Raw genomic sequence first — 25,895 nt, forward strand, 5'->3', positions numbered from 1 at the left:
TTTTTAAAGAATTAAAAACTGCTTTTATTCTAGCCGAAATAAAACAAATAAAGCTTTCTCCAGAAGAAAAAATATTATCAGACATACTGTGAAAATTTCCTTGCTCTGTTTATCATCATTTAGGAAATATTCAAAAAAGAAATTCAAAGGGGGGGCTAATAATTCTGACTTCAACTGTATGTATATATATATATATATATATATATATATATATATATATATATATATATATATATATATATATATATATATATATATATATATATATATATATATATATATATATAAAGAAAAAAGTACACTTGATATCCAAACTGCCCTTGTTGCATGTTCATTTTATAGAGAAAAGGTTACTTTTAGAGACACTCATGGTTATGTAATTGAACAGGTGGGAGGAATTTGGAAGACACCCCCCAGTTTGAGCAGTGGATACCTGTGCAGTGACGTGTTATGCAAAACAAAAGCATTCAAACATAACACCACACACTTCCTGAAAACCTCATTCAGCCCGAACAGGAATTCCAGAGCCTAGGGCAGAACAAAGAGAAAAGTCAAAGCCAGAAAGACAATCTGTTCATTTAGGCGAGCTGCTCTCCTTGAAGGTAGGTGTAACATTTAAATCAGAATTGAATTTACCAACTGATTATATTTTACAGCTGTTATATTATCTTGTAGTGATAACTGTCAAGATCTGTCCTTCAAGATTACACCCCTGGACAGGTTTACCAAGTTTAGAGTCCCTTATCTTTTAGGTCTTTGTATACAAACAGACACAAAAATAAAACTGTGAGAGCTCTGTCTTTCTAGTAACAGACAGATGTGGCATCATTATTTGTATTTCATTGTATTTTTTCCTCCCTATTAAACAGTTTTGATGCCAGAAAAATGCCTCCTCCTCAGGTGAACAAACCCATGTCTGAAATGACCATGAAAGAAAAAGCAGGCACTCTTGACGTGCCTCTGAATTTCTTGGGTCAAGACTACCAGGAGTTGCTGAAGAGCTGCATCACCAACAGGATGAGATTTGTCGATGATAGATTTCCTCCAGACAGCAGCTCCATTGACCCAAATAACAAACTCGGACTGGATATGTCCCAAATCCAGTGGCTGAGGCCATCAGTAAGTTACCTGCGTTGACTGTATTGTCTGAAAGAGTCTTGTTGAAAATAACCAACTGCCATCAGAGGGTTGCAAAATGTCTCTCGGGTCTTGTCAGGACAGGTTTATCTGTCACCCGAATCACAAATTAAAAAAGCGCATTCAAAAATAGATGTTAAAATGACACGATGTGGGCTTATACTGTTTTATGTGCATAGATCAGTTAAGATGGCACGATTGTGATTAAGCTGATTACTAAAGACTATTTAATTTGATTCGTTTTATTGAAAATATTGAAATGACACTAATAATGCTGTTCATGAGGAGAACAACTGGTAACACTTTAGAATAATGGTCCATTAGTTAATGTTAGTAAACGTTAAAAAGGTATGAATAATCTTGGAAAGCATTTATTGATCATAGTTCAACATTTACTAATGCATTATTACAACCCAAAGTTGTGCTTGTTAACATTGGTTATGAGTTAATGCAATGACTTAACATGAATTAATGTTATTTAATCTAATGTTAACACATATGTAATAAATGTATTGTTTATTCATGTTAGTAAATAAATTAACTAACATTAACTAATGGACCATTATTTTAAACCGTTACTGAAAACAACTTGTTTTAACTATTTGGTCACACTTTACAATAAGGTTCATTAGTTAATGTTAATTAATGCATTTACTAACATGAACAAACAATGAATAATACATTTACTACAGTATTTGTTCATGTTAGTTAACGTTAGTTAATGAAAATACAGTAGTTCATTGTTAGTTCATGTTAACTCACGGTGCATTAACTAATGTTAACAAGCATGGACTTGGATGTCATAATACATTAGTAAATGTTTAATTATGATTAATAAATGCTGTGCAAGTGTTGTTCATGATTAGTTTATGTTAGTAAATGCATTCACTAATGAACCTTATTGTAAAGTGTTACCAACTATTTTAAAGTTGTTTATTAAAAGTAAACATCAATATGTAACCGACAGATTGAGTTTAGTCTGTTTCCTTACATGATTTATACTTAAACATTAAGCTAATTCAGTGATGATTAGATCAGCTCAATTAACATCAATATGTAACCGACAGATTAAGTTTAGTCTGTTTCCTTACATGATTTATACTTAAACATTAAGCTAATTCAGTGATGATTAGATCAGCTCAATTAAACTGAGTTTTCAATTTCCCCCTTACTCAAATAAGTAGTCTTAACTTAAAACATATTCTGCACTTCCAAATCCCCAAATTTCATTGTATAATTCATTTATTTTCTTCTCTCTTTAGAAAATAGTGGCAGACCCTCAGTTCATTGTAAAGGGGGTTTCCAGATTTGACTATTCCCAAGGATCTTTTTTAGGTATGTTTACTTGCATATTCAAATTGGCGTTAGCTTTTGAATTAAATCTCAGCGTCAAATGCACAGATTTTTTTATTTATTTTTTTGATGATGTTTGTGGTTTTTACCTTAGGAAACTGCTGGTTTCTTGCTTCGGTTGGGACTTTAACCTTTCAGAAAGATGTCTTGTATCAAGTAATGCCAGAAGGCCAGTCCTTTGGTAAAGATTATGCAGGGATATTTCACTTCAGAGTGAGTTCTGTTTATCTTTTTGAGTCCTAATTTCTCAAAATCCTATTACTAATCTATAAACCCATTTATGTTCTCCCTCATTTGTAGTTTTGGCGGTTTGGGAAATGGATTGATGTTGTCATTGATGACAAACTGCCGACTATTAAGGGTGACTTGATTTTTGTTCATTCAAAAACATCAAATGAGTTCTGGCCTGCCTTACTGGAGAAAGCCTATGCCAAGTAAGTCCCCCTGTGTTGTGATACAATTATTCTGCTTATTTTATGTAGTATCAAACACTTTTTTCAACATTTATCAAACACGATTTTTCAACATTTATAATATATAGTTTAAAGACACAGTATGTAGGCATGGGATGATAACCAGTTTCAAGTTGTTTTGTTTTTATCTGTGTTTTTGAAGCTAATGAATAGAGAAGAAGTCAGCGGTTTATTTTAATTATCTAGCCTGGCATGTTTACTGTTTCAAAATATTATACATGTTTCTCTAAAATGTAATACATTGAGTTAAATGAGGAAAGAAGTTGTTGTTTTTTATTAAGACATTTAAAAATAAATTATTTTACAACAGTGATACTGTGAAACTGATCACTGATCCAAGGTTAACACACCATCAGAAACTATAACTGGCCCATGCCTAACAGTGTGTCATTTTTGCCCATAGAGAGGACATATTCACAACAAACAAATGCGTAGTTTGATGAGTGTAGAAGTTGTTATCTCCATTACATTGTAAAGTATTTAAAACGTATTACTGTGGTAGAATAAAGCAGAGTAAGGCTGAAAGCTGTTAAAGTGAAATGGGTCAGCAAAATATGTAACTGCTCTTGTGATTTTTGGATATTTTATTGAAAAATCTAACATATTTAACCACAATTACAAGATATTATGGCCATTATTATGCGTTGTAAATACTCATTCTTTTTACACTGTAAAAATGCAGGGTTCCACATCATTCATATTGTCTCACATCTATTAAGGTAATGTAACTAATTTAAGTAGATTGGACATACAATAATTAAGTTTGCCCTAAAAATCCTCCAGAATTGTGTTGTTTCTGGTCATTTTTAACAATTAGTTTCAACAAGCAGCAAAACATATTTTTGGAGTGTAGAGTAAATGATTCATGGCTGTAACCACCATAGATGATGATGAAAAATAAAATACTAATGGGAAACTGAGATTTTTTTGAGTTTCTGTACTGGGACATTTTTGTTTGTTTGTTTTAATCCTCAAGTTTCACACTTTTGAATTAAAATGATGGCATCAATTACTCAATTCATGTAATGAGATCGGTTAAGAAATAAATGAGACACACTGGATTAAAAACAAAGTAGAAAATGCTTCACAGATCTGTTTCTTCATATTTTATGCAACACCAGTCAGCCCAGTATTGAAGATGTGTGTTTAAGCCTAAGATAACATGATCATCAACTATTGTCATAATCTTGAACAATTTGAGGAATCTCATGAAACATTGAAACTTTGTTGGTCTGATGATGTACATATGCTTGACTTACAAAAATTCTTCTCCAGGGTGTGCGGCTCCTATTCTGACATGGACGCCGGTGTTGTATCTGAGGCTCTGCTGGACTTCACCGGTGGCATCCATGTGCGTTTCGAACTGGAAAAACCTCCCCTTGATTTGTGGAGCTTGATGGACCGAGCTGCCAAATGCAAGGCTCTAATGGCTTGTGGCACATACCCGGGGGTAAGCAGTGACCACAGGCTTTTCTTTGACAGATATGTTCATATAAAATGCTGTCATTGAACATCAGATGTTGTATTAAAGACTTCTTTATAGTCTTTTCAACCAAATATGGAATTATATAGCGAACAGGGAACAGTTGCATATTTCACCTGAAGTGTAACCGATTTTTTTTTCTCTTCAATATCAGAAAACATCTGCAAATACAGAATTACCTAATGGCATTGTTCAAGGGCATGCATATTCAGTGACGGGGATTTTCAAGGTACGTATGCACCGAATCAAATGTCAGTTCACAGCAACGTCAAGTTACTTAAACTTGTTAGGCCAGCTGCCTACAAATCTCACAAAGGTTTTGCATGGTTTAGCATCAAGTCATTCATTCTCACACAAGTACAGTGGGGAAAATAAGTATTGAACACAATTCCATTTTTACCAGAATACATATTTCTAAAGGAGCCATTGACTTGAAATTGTCACTAGATGTTGATAGCTGTAACAGTGACAGTGGACAACGGAATTAAGATCCTTATGCAGGTCTTTACTGAACAGCATGGTCAAGCAAGCAGTGGTCAAAACAGGAACAAACAGATGTATTTGGGCAATCCAGAGCCTAAGTCGAAATAGCAGGCAAGGGGTCAAAAGGCAGGCAGCATACAGGATAATCAAACAAAACAAAGCAATAAGAAACGCATCGTAATATTTACTTTAAAGAATACAAGACCAAGCAACAACTGTGTGTTAATGTGTTGAATATATAGTTCATGAATCAGTCCATGAGTAGTTTCAACTGTGAGTGTCTAAACTGTGGACACTTGAAGCAGGTGTGTGCATGTGTTGCATGACTGGATATGTAGTCCATAACATGGCGGATTTGTAGTTCATGTAAATGTGTGTTTTACAGCAATCTTTGGTGTTTAGATCGCTGGTGATCATGACAATAGCAGCCAATTAAACCCATATATTAAAAGAAAGCTAATTTAATTAGTTTACAAATTAAGTTATGCGAAATAAAATGAAATGACACAGGGAAAAAAAAAGTATTAAACACATGAACAAAGGGAGGTGTAGGCAGTGAAAGGCAATGAAAGCCCAGACAGCAGCTGAAATCTCAAAGTAGTTATTCAGCAACCCTCCGCACTTCCTTATTGTAAATGAATATTAGCTGCTTCAGTCCAATATCTACATTATCTGGGTGATGAAGATGAAACTATAGGGTGGACATTTCAGCAAGACAATGATACAAAGCACTGCCAAGGAAACTCTCAAATGCTTTCAGAAAAAGACAATCAAGCTGTAGAATGGCTCAGCCAATCACCTGACCTAAATCCAATATAAATTACCCAAAATCTGGTTTAATTCTATGTCAACAGCTCCTTTAGAAATATTATTTCCAGGAAAAAAAACATGACATGTTCACTATATGTGAGAATAATCAAACACACAGTAAATTGTAAGAAACCTATGATCCCCTTATATGCTTATTGACCAGGCGGGAGCCTTGGGCTTAAGTATCTCTGAGCTCCGGGTTCTCTCCCGGTATAGCATGCTAAACCTGCTATTAACGCTAAGCACAACTAAGTTGGAACTCTTAAAATATGTATAATTACATTCACGCCCGGTCAATAAGCATATAAGGGAATCATAGGTCGGGTAGGTCTGGAGAGCTCCCCCCTACAAAAGGGAGGAAAAGGAGGAGATGGGGTGGAAGGGGGGATTCTTCCAAAACAAAGATAGAGCAGGAGAGAGAAAATGATCCATTTATAGTAAGCTTGTATCACTCTGATTCGATTATTACTGATTACATATGAGCAGTCAGTCGTGCACAATCCTATCACATGCTCCTCTTGAAATTAGTTTATGAAACCTACGAAACTTTTTTTTTTTTTTGCTGAAAATCAATTGGAAATAAAGTAAAAATCCTCTTCCATGAAGGATGTTTATTATATATATAATATTTAATATAAACATTTATTATAAATATTATTATAAAATCGAAATACGATATTTTGACTCTATTTTATTTATTCGTTTGTTTGAATTCCAGATTTTCAATTAGTTCTTTCTCTGCCAAATATTGTCCAATCCCAGCAAGCAATCCATCAATGGAAAGCAATGACCTTATAAACCTTAATTTTCTAAAATGACTGGTTTTGTTATCCAGGGTCAAAATATACTCCACTGTACAATCTTATCAGCCCCCGCTGATTGTCAAACCTGTGAGTTTACTTTCTCAGAGTTTACTGTAAATAATCAGCTTCAGTGTTTGCCAAAAACCTGTCTCAATATGTTGTTTTATAGTACTTCTAAAACCCTTCACTTTCCCTGTCTAAACCTGTCTAGATATTTATGTATTTTCATTCATCATATCTTACATTCAAATCTCACCGCAGCATGACTGCACATCTATTGGCAGCAGAAAGTCCATACTTTTTCATAATGTACTGCACATAATGCACTGCAGGGCCGGTTGCACCAGCATTGCGTAAGTTAAAACATAGCCTAGTTGTGACTTAAACGGACACTACGTTACAACTTACACATTGCTAAATATTTTTGTGTTGCATCGCTGATCTTAGGGTGCTTTCACACCTGTGAATCGATTCAGTTGTTCCGAAACAGAGATTACAATTGTTACATTGTTGCTCTTTGGTCTTGGAGCGGTTCGCTTTCACACTGCAAAATTTCTAATCGGACCAAAAGAGCTAAAATAAGTCACGTGCGAGTAAACTCTCCTTACATTGGTCAGAGTGTCAGGGTTTATTTTGCAGCGTCCCGCTCAGCTGTCAGTAGAGGTGGTGGTTTGGTGGTGATTGACAGGGTGCGCGCGCGTGATGTGTCTGAGGAGAGACACGGTGGGGAGGGGTGAGAAGGGTGCGCGACGATGCCTATTTGAGGACTGGGAGAGAGACGCGAGATTACCGGGAGATCATCACTCATTTGCGGGCATCCGGAGACTCGCGAAACTTCCCGCCCTACTCATAATTCTCTCTTCATATAGCCGTAAGCCTATTACATATCCATAAAACACTGTGATATAACCGCGCTCGGATCGGATCGATTTCTCACTGCAATCGAACAGCTCCAGGGTTCGTTTCAATCGAGCCGAGACCACCTCATTCAAGCGATCTCGGAGCGATTACTTTGGCGCGGAACAGAGCGCGATTGCCCTGTTCACATATGCCAATCGAACCGCACTAACTGGGCAAACGAGATACGTTCCGAAACAAAAGTGTAGGTGTGAAAGCACCCTTAGGCTAAATGTATCGCTACGTTCTAACTCAATATTTTTCGACAGCCTCATCTTATGTTTAACAATAGAAAAGAAATGGCGATGAGATTAGTTTATGTTAAGGAGCTCTCAATCATAATGAAGAATGGTCTTCCTCCACTCACAGCCTAAAATAAATCTTGCATTTTCTTTTTGTTTATGAAAGTAGAGTTTAATTATCTTTTAAAGAGTGTTTTTTTATTGTTGTATCCATCAATTCAAATGAGAATTTCTGATTTAGTTTTTCATTCTGCTCTTTTCTCTTTAATTTCATTATTAGGATATATAAAAAAAAATCAGATGGCAAGGCAGTGGCGCAGTAGGTAGTGCTGTCGCCTCACAGCAAGAAGGTTGCTGGGTCGCAGGTTCGAACCTCGGCTCAGTTGGCGTTTCTGTGTGGAGTTTGCATGTTCTCCCTGCCTTCGCGTGGGTTTCCATTGGGTGCTCCGGTTTCCCCCACAGTCCAAAGACATGTGGTACAGGTGAATTGGGTAGGCTAAATTGTCCGAGTGTGTGTGTGAATGTAAGTGTGGATGTTTCCCAGAGATGGGTTGAGGCTGGAAGGGCATCCGCTGCGTAAAAACTTGCTGGATAAGTTGGCGGTTCATTCCGCTGTGGCAACCGCGGATTAATAAAGGGACTAAGCCGACAAGAAAATGAATGAATGAAAAAAAATCAGTTTACACAGTTTAAAGTTTTGATAAGTTTTTGTGCAATAAATTTAATATGCCAAAAAATGTCATTTATAATTTTATTTTCATAGAACAGTTATCAATAGATGCATTTGTTGCAGAATTTTAAAGCAGTTATAAGATTTAATTGCTTTGTATTGGAATTTACGTCATTCAATGCAACTACACATGACTTTATGGAGAGCTTACGACGTACTAACTACGATTTGCCTTAATAAAGTGGTGCAACTGAAGTGAGAACAAATTTAGTTACAAACTATCTAATAGTAACTAACTAAGCCCCTAGTGAGGACTTTACATTCCAGATTAAGTAAGAACTTACGATCAGCTGGTGCAACCCTACCCATGAGAGTAGTTGCATTTACTATCCCAATAAAAAAGTCAAGTAGCCAGGTTAATCAGTATGTAATTCAAATTGTTGTAAAGGATTGTTTATTTTAATCTGATCGACAGCACGTTGAAAAGTTACATTACTATAAGTATAAAGATGTGTGACATAATGAATGAGCTATGGTGGATAAATATAATTGTGACAAAAGTGACTCTTGATTCATTTCAAATGGTGCAGGACAATGATGCTTAGGACTTTCATCTATAGACATCTTGTTTGTCAATATTTTTCATGAGACTGCCAAGTTTATAGGTTCATCGTCTCCTGAAGTTGCTAAATATGTAGTCTCCTTTTTTAAAACGAAGAATGGAAAGCAGGGACAGCTGAAACCTGCAGTGAAGTTGTGGAGTGTGAACATTTCAGAAGATAAAATCTGATTTTAAACTTGTAACATAATTACACACATCAACCCGTCCGATTTATTTAATGTTCATGTGAGAATTATGAAGGGAATTATTAGATGGGAAGATTTATTTTAGACAGAAATTAAAATATTAGGTGGCGCAGTAAGTAGTACTGTCTCCTCACAGCAAGAAGGTCGCTGGGTCGCTGGTTCGAACCTCGGCTCAGTTAGCGTTTCTGTGTGGAGTTTACATGTTTTCCCTGCGTTCGCGTGGGTTTAATAAAAGGAACAAAGCCGACAAGAAAATGAATGAATGAAAATATAAAGTGCAGCAGTGTGCTCTGTTTTAAATAATCTTAGGGTTCATTTGACAATTTTAGTCCGCTTCTTAAAAAATACCAAATATTCTTCAATCCCTTTAGGATGTGCCAAAATGTAATCTAGCTGAATTGCAATTTCTGAAAGTTCTACATTAAGACCTGTCACAATTTATTTATTATAAAATGTATTTATTTATTTATTTATTTAATAAAAATAGATAGATAGATAGATAGATAGATAGATAGATAGATAGATAGATAGATAGATAGATAGATAGATAGATAGATAGATAGATAGATAGATAGATAGATAGATAGATAGATGATAAATAAATTAATTTATAATATTTATTTATTTATTTATTTATTTATTTTCAAGCTTTTGTTGTGTTTTCAAGAAGTCGTGCCCTCAAGGCTCTTTTCTGAGACCTCTCTTCATATGTAACCCCCTATTTTCAATCAGCAAGAAGTTGAGTTAGTTACACCAATACTGGCTAATTGTTTGAGAAATTATAATTCATATCAACAGGCTTGAAATATGTAAAGTTGGGTGTTTTCTAAAACTCGCTTGCTTTGTTCTAATGTTGATTGTTGTTGTAATTGTGTACACAATAGTATTTCCAGCCTCATTGCCTTCCGCTCATGTGAGCTGCTCCACCCTTTATTATGTCATTTGTACAGCTTGCACTGTGATGTTGTAAATTAAATGTTTGTACGTTAACTCAAAACATTCTGTACAGATGCTTCAATCATGTCGGTATTTCATCATGACACTAGTGAAAAACCAGGCATGTCCAATGTTTGTCCGTTGTACAACCACATTTTAACAACAAATACCATTAAACTATGGTTATTGCCGCAGAATCATGGTTAGTTTGTGGTTGTCATTGGGTTTACACTGTTGTGGTACACCCAAGGGATTTTTTATAAGCTTTTTGAATTAAATGTGTTGTGTCATGATGTATTTGACAGGTAACATGGCAAGGAGCACCAGTAAGGCTGGTGAGAGTGTTGAACCCATGGGGAAAACGCGAGTGGACTGGTGCCTGGTGTGACAAGTAAGGAATATTATCCTTACTTAAGGAGTCGCATGAAAATTATATTATATTATATTATATTATATTATATTATAATTGTAGTAACTGCAGAAGAGATAAAAAAAAATCAATATTTGGTGGAATAACTTAGATTTTCAATCACAACAAATGAAAACATGACCCTTTACTAGTTTTTACTAAATCCTGGGAATTTCATGTATATAGTGAATATAGACAATATACTTTAGTGAATTTAAGCAGCTATATTAATTTAAATATTTCCCAGAGATGGGATGCGGCTGGAAGGGCATCCGCTGCGTAAAAACTTGCTGGATAAGTTGGCGGTTCATTCTGCTGTGGAAACCCCGGAATAATAAAGGGACTAAGCCAACAAGAAAATTAATTAATGAATTAATTCAAAGAAAATAGTGTCACCTAACATCTTTAGGAATGGATGTCATTTTCAGTAATTGAATAGACGTAATACATTTAAATTCAAATTGGTGTTGCAAACGATTCAACTAAAGCACATATTTCTGATGGTTCTCCGGATTTTGTTTTCCTATTAATTAAAATATTACGTCAGCGTCAATGCTTCCTATTCACTTTGAATGGGTGACGTCAGGTGTTGCCGAACTGCATTGTGGATCCGTCGGCACCGCTTCAGAGACGTTGCTCGCTGCAAAAGTTGGGACTAGCTATGAAGGTATTATTGGTGCAAAACTCCCAAGCAGCTGTAAAAGCTCAACTTTTCAAGCGCCGATGGAAGCGTCAGCCAATCAGATTGCTGTATGCAAATATATCAGCTAGACAGTGGCCTATTGCTGACTGAATTTCATTGGCTGACGCTTCTATGACGATAGCTTCAGCCCCAACTTCAGACACGCCCTTCAGTCAACAGACAACCTTCAGTCAAGCGTTGACGCTGAAGCTCCGTGCGAATGGCACGTTTCTGTTTCCCCCTAACATATTCATATTCATATTGGGGTATACACATTTTTGCCCCGTAATCTTAAATGATTTTGTTAGATTAGTTGACTTTGGTACTGACTAATACAATGAAAATACACAAATATATTTGTCTATATAGTATCCTATAAAAGGTTGTAGTTTGTAAGAGATAACTGTGAGGAGTGCTTGTGTATATTAGTCCCCAGATATGCCATTACAGCTGTTTTAAGGAGCGTTCACGGTATACATCATTGTAGACGTTTTTATTTGCATGGCTTACATCACCTACCGTCAATGTCATTCATATCTCCTGAATTGCCTTTTTTACTGAATGAATGACATGTTGTTGTCTTTTGTTTAAAGGTTGCCTTTTGTCAGTCTTTTGCAGTATAGACAGCCCCTTCAACAAAAGACAGTTCTGTTATGACGTCATCTTTTGTGAACCGAAATAAACACAAACATCAATCAGTTTAAGCAAAAGAGTTTTGATGGCTAAGCAATACCACTTGGATCAGCAGATGATTTTTAATTCAGTTTGGGCTAACAATTTTATTTTTATTTTATTTTATATTTTTATATCTAAACCCTTCATAATTTAGTAATTAATGTGTAATAAGCTATTCCCTGTCCTGTTTTGACTGCCTGAACACTGTTTGAACAGGTGTGGCAGATTGTAGACTCAGAAGTGAATGAACACTGGTTTTATAATTGAAGATCAGTTTATCCACGTGTTTGACACCATACAGTACACCTTCATACATATGGAGCTAGATTTGTTTCTTTATTTTTCAATCAAGAATATTTAGTTTTAAAGAAAAAAAAAGTATGTAGTAATTAAAAAAATTAAGATTTCAAATAAAAAACATGTTTAATTTAAAAACTTATGTCAATGATAATGAAATATTTTGGATTGCAAAAAATAAACAATATTCCTATTATGCAGTCACCACAATTTTCATTGCACACTCATTAATTTTGCTCTCTTTTCTCCTGTCTTTTATTGCACATCTAGAATCTTTGCTTGCAGGTTGAAATGTTTTGCTTGTGAGTTGAAAAGTTTTGAACCCATGAATCCCGGGATTAATTTTGTGTCTTTATTATTCAAACAAACATATGAAGTTTTTGACCAAAACTAGGTACAATACAATTAACAATAAAAGAATTCAAATAATAAAAAAAAGATTTATTTAAAAAAATTCACACAGCAAAAAATAAACTATTGCCATTTTATGCAGTTACCACCAGATTAATTCATTGTGTGCTCATTCATTTTGCTTTTGGTTTTGTTTCATTTTTGCAGATCTAAAATCTATATATATATTTAATCACACGTGTGTGGCACATTTTTTTGCACATCATCATCTCATCCTCAAAATCAACTGAAGTGTGCCTTGTTTGTGAATGAAGTAAACAAAGGACCAAGATCTGAAACTTCACTAAAAACAAATTTCATCCAACTGCTTTCTGATGTTGAGATCAGAGGGAAAGAAGTTCAGAGTCATTCATGAACAAGGAGGCTCGGAGAAAATTATGACAATATTATCGCAAAGCGTTTTAAAGGGGACTTATGACAAAATCACTTTTATAAGGTGTTTAAACACAGTTGTCTGGCAACACACTTTGATTGACATTATTCTATTGTATATGTTAACAGAGAGGTAAAGACCTGCCCATTAGTGACAATCTCTCCCCCATTAGCATAGACAGCCCTGAGTGAGAAGCAGCCATTTTGAATCTGCTTATATGCTAACGCATAGCCATTTCTAGCTTTGTACTTTTTTCAAAATAGGACTGGGAGCACAATTTTATTTGAATTTAAAGTGACAGTCACCAAAATAGCATAATTTGGATCAAAGCTTAAAAAGGGCAGTATAAGACTTTATTATCAGCAGGGTATTTTGAACTGAAATTCTTTTTTTTTTTCTTATTCGTAAATCTTTTTGACCTTAAAACAATGTGCAAAAATGAGTGGTAGAATAAAGCTGCTTTTCCACTATCATACTGAACCTTGGTTAGACAACTGCACTGAACCGTGCTGGACTGGTAGGCACAGTGACCTCACCACTTTGTCGCCTGGCTGCCAGTTTCTCCAAAGTCAAATAAACGGAAGATCGAGGCAACCCCTGGCGCATTTGTATAACATTTCAAAGAGTTCCTTTATCAGCATCGTGGTAAAAATTAAACTGTTTCTGTGCTGACTGGCTCAAATTGGCAGTTGAGCAAACCTTTCAGCCTAATAGTGGGACAGCAGTTTAACTTTTTAACTAGATTAATTCTGCCTGTCCATCCCTTTCAGCAAAACTATGGACTTATTAGCGGATTAGTGAAATGTGCTTTGTTGGTAACAGGCAATTGCACTTACTGCGAAAGTTGCATAGTGTTACTTTAATTTCTATAGATTTAAAAAGACTGCATACTCTCAATATAAGAGTATCCTCTCAGTGGGCATGCAGGTTATCTAGGGCTTTTCTTTCCATGCTTATTATTTTCCTTTTTATTTGTTGCAGTTGTGTACTCAGCTTTATCATAACCCCAATGTTATGCTAATGTGTATGTGTAACTTTCAGATCCTCAATGTGGAACAAAGTGAGTGAGAGTGAGCGAACCAAGTGTTGGTCTTTGGCCAATGATGGTGAATTCTGGTGGGCATTGACTTCAGTTTCTGATGTAATCTTTGCTGCATTAAGAAGTCAGATATTGTCAATAACACATATTTCACCATAGGATGTCAATGGAGGATTTCTCCAAAAACTTCGAAGAAGTTGATATTTGCTGCTTCACTCCCGACTTTCTGGACAATTCCTCTAAATGCAGCTGGAAAACTGTGCGCTACAATGGCAGCTGGGAAGCTGGAAAAACAGCTGGCGGCTGCCTCAATCACAAAGGTATCCAGTGAATAAATTATTAATAGAAATACCAGATGCAGGTGTGCATGCGAACCATGAAATTAATGAAGCAGGAAGTTTACATGCTTGTATGTACATGTTTGTAATGCACAATATATTGGTCTTAAAGAGCCCCTATTGTGGGTTTTTGAAAATGAGCTTCCATGTAGTGTGTAACACAGATCTAAGTGAAGTGAAATATCCAGCTAAGGCTTAAATCTGAAAGTGGACAGTTTTTAAAACTATTGATTCATCTAAATAAGAGTCGACTCATAGTGGTTAGATTGAATCATCTTTATAATGTGTCTTAAGCCGTTTCGGCGTGACTTGACCATAAAACATAATTGTTGCGCTCGCAAACCCGGGAAAAATTTAAACCCTGTCCCTGCCCACTAACACAGCAGCAAAGACAAACAGATCCTGAAGTCCTGATGAGTCAAGAAGACGCTGTGCTTACCTGGATATTATTGGAAGTGTGAGGGGAAAGAAGTGATTTAGCAGTCTATACGCTTACAGTGAGCGATTCTTTCGTTAGTTAAAGGAAGCATCAGAAAAGATGTATGAGACTTGTGAGAATGGACAGACAATACACCAGGGGTGCGTGCAAAATTAGGCCAGTTTATTAGGCACAAAGGATGCCTGCTGCAGCTGAGGAAGAACGCTGGTGAGCGCTACAACCCCCTGGCTGGGGATGTGATCTTCGGGCAAAGCAGAGTACTGGTAAGCCCTGAGAACATACTTTATGCAAGAGGTCCCACAGCAATAATTGTGCACAGAAATGATCAACCCGGGCTCATTGTGGAAACGTAGCCCCGCGGACGTTTCTGCGGACCGCGATTTACGTCCCAGGAGGTACGTATTCGAGCGTTTTTTTGTTTTCGCGGATCCGCGAGAGGCCGCTGTGCGTGCTTTTTCTCGTCTCGGGCGCCTCTCGGGAGTGTGCGGCGTTCGCGCCCATGCCGTTCTCGCGCGAAAAGCCGCCGGATCGAAAAAAAAAAGCAAAAGCCCTCGTCTTCGATTTCGACCGCGTTTTCGGATCCCACCGCGTTCTCGCCCTTATTTTTCGGATTCCGTTTTTCGTCTTACCTGATTTCCGGAACCTGCTGTTCCCCGGACTCGATCCCGGTCGTCGTCCACCGCGGCCGGCTCCGGCTCCGGCTCCTCCTCTGGGGCCTCCGCTCCGCCGACGCAACGCTGTGAGCTAAGTGGACAAACTGATTGCATCGTAAAAGCCCTCCACTCGTAGGCGAGCCGTCGGCCGCCAAGCGCGAAGAGGAGGGGCGGAGCGGCGCCACACCGCCCCGCAGCGCTTGCTCGAAAAAAAAACAAACGCGGCCTTTACGTACCTCCGGCCACGTAAATCGCGGTCTCCAGAAACGTCCGCGGGGCTACGTTTCCAGAATGAGCTTGGGTTGGAAATGATCTAAGTTACAGCTGAGAAGGGAGAAAAGCTTCAAAATGAAAGATAATTTATGAAATCAGACCTGGCCCGTGACACATTTCATGAGTGTAAGTGAATGTCTGTCTCCTTGTTTTCTCTAGCTTGCAAATGGTGTATTTAATTGTGTTGTGTTACTTGTAACCTCTTGTACTGTATCAGGTTAACTCTTTATATTCTCATATCGCGTCTAATGCCACGTTGAAACGCGACTTGTGCTGCTTTGTTTATGGATTTAAATGCGTTTGTGAGCTCGTGTTCCACTGCCGTTTGTCGTCGGTATGGCCACCGCCAGCTGTTCCTACACATATCCAGCGGTCAAGGTTCAGAACACTTCAGCTTTTGCTGCTGTGTGGATTAATTCTGAATGTGTGTAATAGTTAAGAATGGAGCAATATGCTGTTGTTGGACTACACTGGTTTTGGTGTTAAGGATTCGTATGGGAGTTTCTGGGATAATAAGTTAATAATAAATGCAGATTATAACACCATGAAAGTGTTTTTTGACCTTGCATGCTTATCAGACTGTTGTTGGAGACCCCCAAAACCAAAATATGACCTTTAAAAATGCAAAATAGCAGCTCTTAAAACTTGCTACGCAAAATGTTTTAATAAAAACAATTTAATAATTCATATCCATATCATGCTATTATAGATCCATGTTACCGAAATATGACCCTTTTTCATGTATAATATGGGCTCTTTTAAAGATTTAAAGGGGTGTATAATAAAGTGTAAAGCTTTTTCTGTTCATAAAATAATTCTTACATTTATACTCAGATTTAATTTTAATTCAGTCTACAAGTTTAGATATACAAAATTGTATCAGATATATAACGCAATTAAATCACAAGATTTCACAGTACAGCCTCAAAATATACTAATAAAAAAATAAAAAAAAAATAAAAATACTAAATAGCTACCATTTTCTCCCCGTGTTCATGTGGGTTTTCTCTGGGTGCTTCGGTTTTCCCCCACAGTCCAAAGACCTGAACTATAGGTAAATTGAATAAGCTAAAATGACTGTAGTGTGTGTGTATGTGTGCATGCAAGAGTATATGGGTGTTTCCCAGTGTTAAGTTGCAGCTAGCAAGTTCCGTATCATAACATTTAAGTGTCATTAAAATTGTCGCCTCGTTTTGTGTAGTTTGCAAAATATGTATTTAATAGTGTGTTGTAACTTTAAAATCGCTCCTCGCTGTTTGTAGTCACGTATCTATTTTAGATCAGTGCTTGTACTGTATCTCTCAGGTAAAATCTTTATTTGGACATTCACATATTGCGTGCAAAACCGCGTCGAAAACACGTCGAGTGCTTTTTCCTTTACCGATTTAAATGCATTTATTTACACGTGCCGCACGGTCAATTCAAAATTGTTAAGCTTTTGCCACTTTGTGGATGAATACTGAATGTGTGTCATGGTTAAGAATAGAGCAATATGCTGGTGTTTAAACTGCACTGCTTTAATGCACTCCTACATTGGGCTCACACATACACTCTGCACTCTGACTACTTCAACAATATGAATAAGCCATGGTGGGCATATCTATCTGTCTCACGCTAAACGCTGTTGACAAATTGCAAAACACTATGTTATCGGACCAATCTGCACAGATTAGCATAAGGAGGGGTTTGGGAACAATTGAATCACTGAACAAATCATATAAGAGTCGTTGATATAATTGGGTTAAAAATAAATGCTTATTATAAGACAATGTAAGAAAAAATGATGATGACGAAGAAAATCTCAATGAAGATGTTTATTCAGCATAGCAGTCTCAAAATACAAGGCTGTACCTTGGGTTCACCGGAGTCAGAATGAACCCTGAACATTCTTAAACTCAAACCTTTATACTGTTTTTGATGTTGCCTTTAGATGTTAATGAAGTTGCTCCTTGGCTGTTGACCCAGCTGTTCTCCCTATCTCTCCATGTTAATGCAGTTTCAACACCATTGATGAGATGGTTCTTTGTGCACCACACCCATCCCCATTCTACAATTGTTACCATTTGTTTGAGATGTAGTCACCTCAAACAATGCAGAGACAAGACCTTGTTGACTTCTCTTTTCTCTCATAAGTCAGCCTTTTGGGAAATGAGCATCAATTCACCATTTAGAGTGGAAGTTGGGTCGAGGCAGACTCATTTCTTACAGTCCCCTCTCTGATGCTCTTTGGCCCAGAAAGAAGCATCACAACCACTCTTTCACACATTACACCTCCCTTCATGGGCAGGTGCCCAGTGGCGGTAAAGCCCTGGCTTAGGTTGTTCTTGGCTGGGCACCAAAGAATCTTACCCGTCTTGGGGTCATCACCTCATGCACACTGGTTATTGCTCCATCCAATTAGGCAAGTTGTCATAGTCTCTTCTTCAAATTTGGAACTATAAAATATAAATAATTTCTTGGGTTTAGGACAGGAGCACATGAGAACCATGACATCTAATGTTCTAATGTATCAGTCTAAAAAGTACTACAGCCAAAAGCCAAAGGAGCAAGAACATCAATCAATAGAAAAAATTGTGTGTGTGTGAGTGAGTGTGTGCGTGCGTGCGTGCTTGTGTGTCTGCATGCTTGTATGCAAGCATCGTTTCTTCTCGTTCATTTTCTTAGCATGTACATTTTTTTCATATGTACAACCATTGCATAGTATTGTCCATTTTATGCAAGCATTGTTCTTTTTTTTTTTCTCACTGTGTCTATTTTATCAGCGTACAAATCCTCATTAAAATCCAAGTGAAATCCACATTAAAAATCACACCATAAGAACATTAAACATTGCATTAACTACACCACATGAACATTTACTACACAACAAGTATTTGTGAGTGCAAGCATTTCCCTTTTTTTTTTTTTTTTTTTTTTTTTAAATGTGTCGACAGTGTTAACATCCTCATTATAATCCACATTAAAATCAAACATTAGAATCATTAAACATTCATATTAACTACACCACATTTGCATCCACTAGATAACAAATGTACACTCCCAGCACAACAAACATTTGTTTGTGAAAAGTTTCCTGTGTTTTTTTTTTTTTTTTTTTTATAAACACATTGTGTCTACTTTTTTCAGCATGGACATCTTTTATCCAAGTGTGCATTCAAGGACAGTAATATATAATATATAATCTATCTGTATGTATGTATGTATGTATGTATGTATGCATGTATGTATGTATGTATGTATTCGTTTCTTCATATGTCAGTCTGTGGCCTTAGGCTTTTAGGCCTTCAATGTGGGTCCGTATTTTTACCATTTGTTTTCATTAACTTCCAAGTTTCTAAAAATGGTTTGATCTTCTCTTTCTCTTATCCACTGTTCAGTCTCTTCCATCTGGACAACAAGTCTCACTTGAAAAAGCAGTCACTGGTATTCCATTTGTGCTGTTCCAACTTTTCTGTGTCTCTGGGTTTCTAGAACTTCATCAGCATCCCAACATCTCTTGGTTCTTAATCTCATTAGCATCTCTTGGTTTCTTGATCATCTTCACCATCTCTGAGTTTCTAGATGTAATCTGGGTCTTGACAATTCTAATTGATGCTGGACCTGGAGCTTTGGATCTCTGTTTGGTTTCTGTGATCAAGTTTTTTTTTTTTTTTTTGGTTTCTGGCTCTCATCCAGGCTTAAAAGTTTTGATCAATACTGGGCCTGGGGTTCTGGATCTCTCTGTTCTCTTGAAGAACCTTGTTCTTTGCATAATCTCCTCGTGGTCATACTGGCCTGTCTCACCCATGACTGGATCATCTTTCACCACACCTTTCAATCTGGAACGAGAATAAAAAGAAGAGGTTGCCCCCCCTTTCCCACAGAAGTATCTTCTCACATTAAAGCATCACACAACAGTAATATTATTTTAAAAAAATAATTACATTAAAACATGTATCATAAATTACATTTAAACAATCAATATAATTTAAAATAATTTCTTAGAAATTATACAGAATCACCCCCGTTTTGATAGTAAAAATATCTCTATAATATTGTACTATCATGAAACATTTTCTCCAATTCACATCAGCAGCTGCTTGAGACTGAGTTACAGTCATTTTCATGCAGGGATGTGTCTGAAAAGGTGTGAATGGGTCCTTCCTTCATTCCTTTTAACTCTTCCAGCTGGTTTTCTAGTCTGGCTATTTTCTTATGTAAATCTTTATAACTTGTCTTTCTTTTGACTGAAACATGACACTGTATTGCCTTGTGTCCCATAATTCCACATCTGAAACAAACAACTTCCTGGTCTTTCCTCATTTTCTCTAAACAATGTCTTGCTATGTGACCATTTTTTCCACATGCATGACAAGCAATGCTTTGAGATTTTGCACTCTTCTGGCAATGTCTCGCAATGTGACCAGCTTTTCCACATGCATAACAAAGAACAACACCCATTGAGTTCACACTTGTAAATTTCCTTGCTCTGTGATGGAAACCATTGGATGAGCTTGAATATTCTCTGCTTGCAAAGGCAGCAACAGGATATCTCGCATCTTTCATTTGCCTCTGTGAATTTGCATTATTGTTATAAAACTGTGTCATTTTACCAATAATTTCATTATAATCAGAGAGTGGTGTCACAAGCATTGTCACAGCAGAATGGGTGTGTGGGTCACACTTGTTGATCAAGGCAGACTTGAAACTGACGTCATCATAAGTAATATCAGGATTGCCACTAAATGTTTTAAACATCTCCAACAATCGTTCAGAAAATACTCTTGGGTGTTCCCCTCTCTTCATGTGTGTCTCAGATATTTTATCCCAGTTAACAGACATCACACCCAAGACTTCAAGCAGTGCCTGTTTCCTCTCTGACTTGTTTGCCGTTTTGTCTTTTACTTTCTAACCTAAAGCTCCAGACAAAGTTTCAGGCAGGCACATTCTTAGCAACACACATGCATCACCATCTGTATATTTGTACACCTCTGCATATTCCTCTAACCTCTTTAGGAAATCTAAAGGATCTTGTTCAGTAGGATCAAATTTTCCAATATTTGCAATCACAGCTTCTAGTTCATTTGGGTTAAACCCTCTAACCGTGTTATGGGTCGTTGATTCAACCCCTGCTTCAGTAATATGCATGGTGGTATTAGAGTGAACTGGTGCCATAGGAAATCTAACTGTACACTCTGAGCATTGACTACTGACTGACTGAGAATCTCTAGCCCATTCCTTATCATCTTCCTGAATGTCTGTCATTTTTGGAACTCTATTTGCGTTTAATGTCTCACTTGTGTTATTCTCTGTTAGGCCATTCCTTATGAAGAAGTTACAAGTAGCCCTTGCTTCTTTCAAATTAATGTAGAATGTTTCTACAGATGATGCCAACAAGTCTTTATGAGTTTTCAGACGTGTTATCTCATCCTGCATTCTGATCTTCTCTTCCTTCCATAATGCTTCACTAGCCTGGAAATATTTTGAAGCATTTATCTCAACACTGAGTCTTTCATTTTCAGCTTCTAACTCCACTACTCTCTTTCTAGTTACCTTGTATGATGCAAGAACAGCTTGAAGTGCATTGGCAATTTTTCCTTTATTTTTCTTTGGCATTTTGGAAAAATTTTCAAATTTAGAGATAGCCCATTCATATGGCTTATCTACGACTTTCTCTATACCATCAAAAATTCCAACTGTGCCATGCTTAGCAATGTATTTAACCATCATATCTTCCATTTTCACAATCTTATTAAGTTCACTTGAGTAATTCAATAGATTTTAGTTCTTTACTGACTGAACATTACCAAGTTATTTAATACTTGATACAATTATTCACTGCTCCTGTGCAAATGAATAATAACAAAAAAAAAAACAAAAAAAAAAACAAGACCATTAAAATGTCTGTACTTCAGTGTCTATTGAACATAGACACTCTCCATCAGGCCTCAAATTCTACTCTCAAAACAATGTTTATCTGTATGTTATCAGATAAAACCAATCTGCATCAGTCCTTTGTGTTGTAATTTAAAAATCAAAACACTGCTACATTACATCAGGCAAAACCTCAAGAAAATGATCTTTAACAGTTCCAGACACCCTACCAAATATATTTTCTGTGACCACACTGCATCAAATCAATTCAGTTACTTTAGAATTTATAAAGAATCATGAAAACTTTATAAACCAGTTTCACTTATGCTAGAAACATATTTTTAGAAATTACTTTAGAAACAACATTTCCAATACAACTCTGCCACTAGAATCAACACAGTTCAGCACAGTTTCATTCACTTTAGAAACCTAAACTTCAGCCCTTTGCTTCAATTACTTTAGAAACAACAATTTAATACAATTCTGCTACCACACTACGTCGGGTTAATTCAGTTTAGTTAGAATCTTAAACAAAATTGGCAGAATAGTACAGAATAGACTTAAGAACTCCTTCTGCTAAAACTGAACAATACAAATTCTCTTCTGTCTTAAATTTTCTTTTCTAGATTTTTTTAAACGAGGGGGATTCCTAACAACAAACATTTAATAAGAAAACCTGCTTTTCTTACCTTTCTCTCCTTTGTTGTTTTGGAAGTCCTCGCTGGATGACTCGCCAGTGTAAGAAAAAATGATGATGACGAAGAAAATCTCAATGAAGATGTTTATTCAGCATAGCAGTCTCAAAATACAAGGCTGTACCTTGGGTTCACCGGAGTCAGAATGAACCCTGAACATTCTTAAACTCAAACCTTTATACTGTTTTTGATGTTGCCTTTAGATGTTAATGAAGTTGCTCCTTGGCTGTTGACCCAGCTGTTCTCCCTATCTCTCCATGTTAATGCAGTTTCAACACCATTGATGAGATGGTTCTTTGTGCACCACACCCATCCCCATTCTACAATTGTTACCATTTGTTTGAGATGTAGTCACCTCAAACAATGCAGAGACAAGACCTTGTTGACTTCTCTTTTCTCTCATAAGTCAGCCTTTTGGGAAATGAGCATCAATTCACCATTTAGAGTGGAAGTTGGGTCGAGGCAGACTCATTTCTTACAACAATGAAAGTGTTTTTTGACCTTGCATGCTTATCAGACTGTTGTTAAAGACCCCAAAACTAAAATATGACATTTAAAAATGCTAAATAGCGCCTCTTTAAACTTACTACGCAAGATGTTGTGATAAACACAATCTAATAACTCATTCTGCGATATATTAAGTACAGCTCAAAATAATGCTGTTATTGTATTTTCACATATTTAAAATACACTATTATTTAAAAAAAAAAAAAGTTTTTAATTGTTGTACTCATGAATGCACAATACAATATATCAGCCTTTGAAGTTATACATTTTTTCCACTTATGTTTACATGCATTTAATGTGACCAAAAGTAGAGATCTCATTTTGACCTATATACAGTCATTTGTGTGTGTTGAACATATGCAACAAAAGTCTGATTAAACATACATCTTTCAGAGTCTTTCTGGACAAACCCTCAGTTTCGAGTGACGATTGAGAAGCTTGATGAGGAATGTTCTAGTTCCCAGTGCCCCGAAAATGTACTGGTGTCCCTCTTGCAGATCCATGAAGACCGATACAGAAGTCGTGTTAAAAACTGCTCCATCGGCTTCTGTGTTTTTGCGGTCAGTATTACCAAAAAACCCAATTAGAGTCACAGAATACCATCATTTTGGTTTCCACTTATTTATGACGTATTATATTTTTATACCTTTTCTCTTTTAACAGATACCACCAGAGGTAAGTAAAATATCATTCAAATTCAAAAGTGTTAATCCATTATTTTATTGGGTCCCACTTTATTTTGTGGCCTTAATAATATGTACTTACACTGAAATTAATAATTTGTTACAATGTACTTATTTTGTAATAAATGTTTTTACATTGTACTAATGCTAGATTAATTACCTACATGTTATCACATCTGTAATTCAGTTCTGTAATTACATTTATAATTACACATTTGACCATCTTTTATCCTTTAACCTACCCTGAAACCATCAAATTTGTTCCTAATCCTACCTGTTTCCCACTTTAATACCGCCACATGTGTTCTGCAATACATAATGAACACATTAAGAGCATATTTATAATTTGACGTGAATACATAGTAGTTAAGGCCACTTGTTTTTTGAATATAGATGCTATTCTTTCTCCTACAGATGAAAGATGAGAGGTTTCCAGCAAGCTTCTTCTCTCGTAGACGTACTGTGGCAGAAAGTGAAGCCTTCGTCAACGCGAGACATGTGATGAAATTCTTCAAGCTGGAGCCGGGAGAGTATCTCATCGTGCCGACCACTTTCAAACCAAACGAGTGCGCAAAATTCATGCTGTCCATCTTCTCAAAGAGTGAATCCCACAGGAAAAGCAGGAAACCTGAGATGACGTATGTGTGAGATGATTATATCAATGGTGAAACAGCGGAAAGTCTAATGAAAAGACTGACCGTATTGTTAGTCTATACTGTGGACGTTTCCTTTTATTTTTATGATTATTTTTATTCAAAGTTCCCGTGAAGTAATTTGAAAAAAAATTTTTGGGATGTTTGACAATCTCAACTGAAACTTAATGAGAGGGCGGGACATAGAGTAGCTCCTCCTCTTTAAAAGCAAACAGCCAATAGTAAGAGCTCATGAGCATCAAATCAAAAGCGAATGAGAACGGCAGGGCATTTCAGATACTAGAAAGCATTTGATTGGTCAAGATTTGATGAGAAACTGAAGTATGATGTGATGTGAAAAAGAAAACTGTGGATTATTTTAGATGGAAGTGATGTTTATGTCAGTTTTATATCTTCTAAATGTGAATTTAGACACTGTTTTGGAGCACTTGAGATTATAGATATCCTTAAAACTTACAAAATCTTTTTACCAACATTTAAAAAATGTTATTGTAATTTCACGGGATATTTAACTATCCGCCAGCTACCCTGGACCCTGGAGTTAAAGTTCGCTTAAAAAGCAAAATGTACTTGTTTACTCACCCTCAGGTGATTCTTAAACTTTATGGGCTTCTTTTTTTCTTAGTTGAACACAAAAGAAGATATTTTGAAGAATGTTAGGGTCACACTTATTAATAAGGTTTCATTAGTTAATGTATTACTAACATGAACAAATAATGAACTATTCTTGTACTGTAATTATGAATATAATAAATTATTATAATCCAAATTCATGCTTGTTAACACTAGCAGTGAGTTAACTAAAACCAACCTCTTTATTTTCATTAATTAAAGTTAACAAATATGAATACATACTGTAATAAATGTATAATTCCTTGTTTGTTCATGTCAGTAAATACATCAACTAACATTCAACCTTGCTGTTAAAAGAGTGACCAGTGTTAGAAATTGGTTCCCATTGACTTCCTAGTAGGAAAACGAATTCTATGGAGGTCAATAGTTACAGGTTTCTAACATTTTTCAAAGTAACTTATCTTGTGTTAGCAGTCTTTTAAATCTATGTAAACACAAAAACCTGAAGTGACCAAAATGATTATACTTTTTTATTCTACATCATTTTGCACTATATTTGCTCATGTAATATCTGCATTTATGATGGGTGAAGCGAATGTTATTAATCATATTTGTTGTTTGTTCAATGTTTTATCACATATTTCAGTGCATGGCAAGTCTGAATTTTTAGAAGACTGTTTACATTGTCAAAAAATAATTAAATGCTGACTGAAGTGTCACAAACACTTTAATTTCCTTAAGCTTAGTCCCTTATTCATCAGGGGTCGCCACAGTGGAGTGAACCACCAACTTATCCAGCATAAATTTGACACCGGATGCCCTTCCAGCTGCAACCCAGTACTGGGAAACATCCATACACACTCATACACTACTACGGCCAATTTACATGCATAAAAGTTTGAAGCCAATTGAGGGTGAGAAAGTTGTGTCTAAATAAAAATTTTGTTGTGAACTTTCCCATCAAAATCGGTTCAAGATAGAAGATAGGTTAATTAGCACTGTAGTTATGGTATTCTTACAACAGAGGGCAGTAGTTTACTAAAACTCAAACGGAAAAAACTCAAGGGCACAAACATGATTTAAACCACCAACTTATACAGCATAAATTTGACACCGGATGCCCTTCCAGCTGCAACCCAATACTGGGAAACATCCATACACACTCATACACTACTACGGCCAATTTAGTTTATTCAATTTACCTATATAGCGCTTGTCTTTGGACTTGTGGTGGAAACCGGAGCACCT

At 36.3% G+C, this 25,895-nt stretch overlaps 1 protein-coding gene and 1 long non-coding RNA gene across 5 annotated transcripts; one reads left to right on the forward strand and one right to left on the reverse strand.

The window, feature by feature from the left end:
* The first annotated feature begins 501 nt into the window (after window positions 1–501).
* zgc:162184 lies at window positions 502–25,378 on the forward strand. Of its 4 annotated transcripts, none has more exons than XR_015512658.1 (14): window positions 502–602; window positions 870–1,119; window positions 2,400–2,472; window positions 2,585–2,703; window positions 2,791–2,924; window positions 4,239–4,413; window positions 4,601–4,675; window positions 10,400–10,485; window positions 13,983–14,057; window positions 14,140–14,300; window positions 23,132–23,302; window positions 23,836–24,407; window positions 24,459–24,939; window positions 25,014–25,378. XR_015512658.1 is itself a non-coding variant. In NM_001089383.1 (13 exon segments), coding segments are annotated over 12 exon segments (1,545 nt in total). In that variant the 5' UTR covers window positions 516–602; window positions 870–885; the 3' UTR covers window positions 24,070–25,378.
* On the reverse strand, window positions 18,937–22,383 carry LOC147845059 (uncharacterized). The gene is made up of 2 exons (XR_015483750.2): window positions 21,994–22,383; window positions 18,937–21,887 (listed from the first exon to the last, which is right to left on the reverse strand). It is a non-coding gene; the product is annotated as an uncharacterized LOC147845059 (long non-coding RNA).
* Window positions 25,379–25,895: the final 517 nt, after the last annotated feature.

This window comes from Danio rerio, chromosome 17 (genome assembly GCF_052040795.2).
Source record: "Danio rerio strain M-AB ecotype USA chromosome 17, GRCz13ab, whole genome shotgun sequence".
In the NCBI taxonomy this organism is placed as follows: domain Eukaryota; kingdom Metazoa; phylum Chordata; class Actinopteri; order Cypriniformes; family Danionidae; genus Danio; species Danio rerio.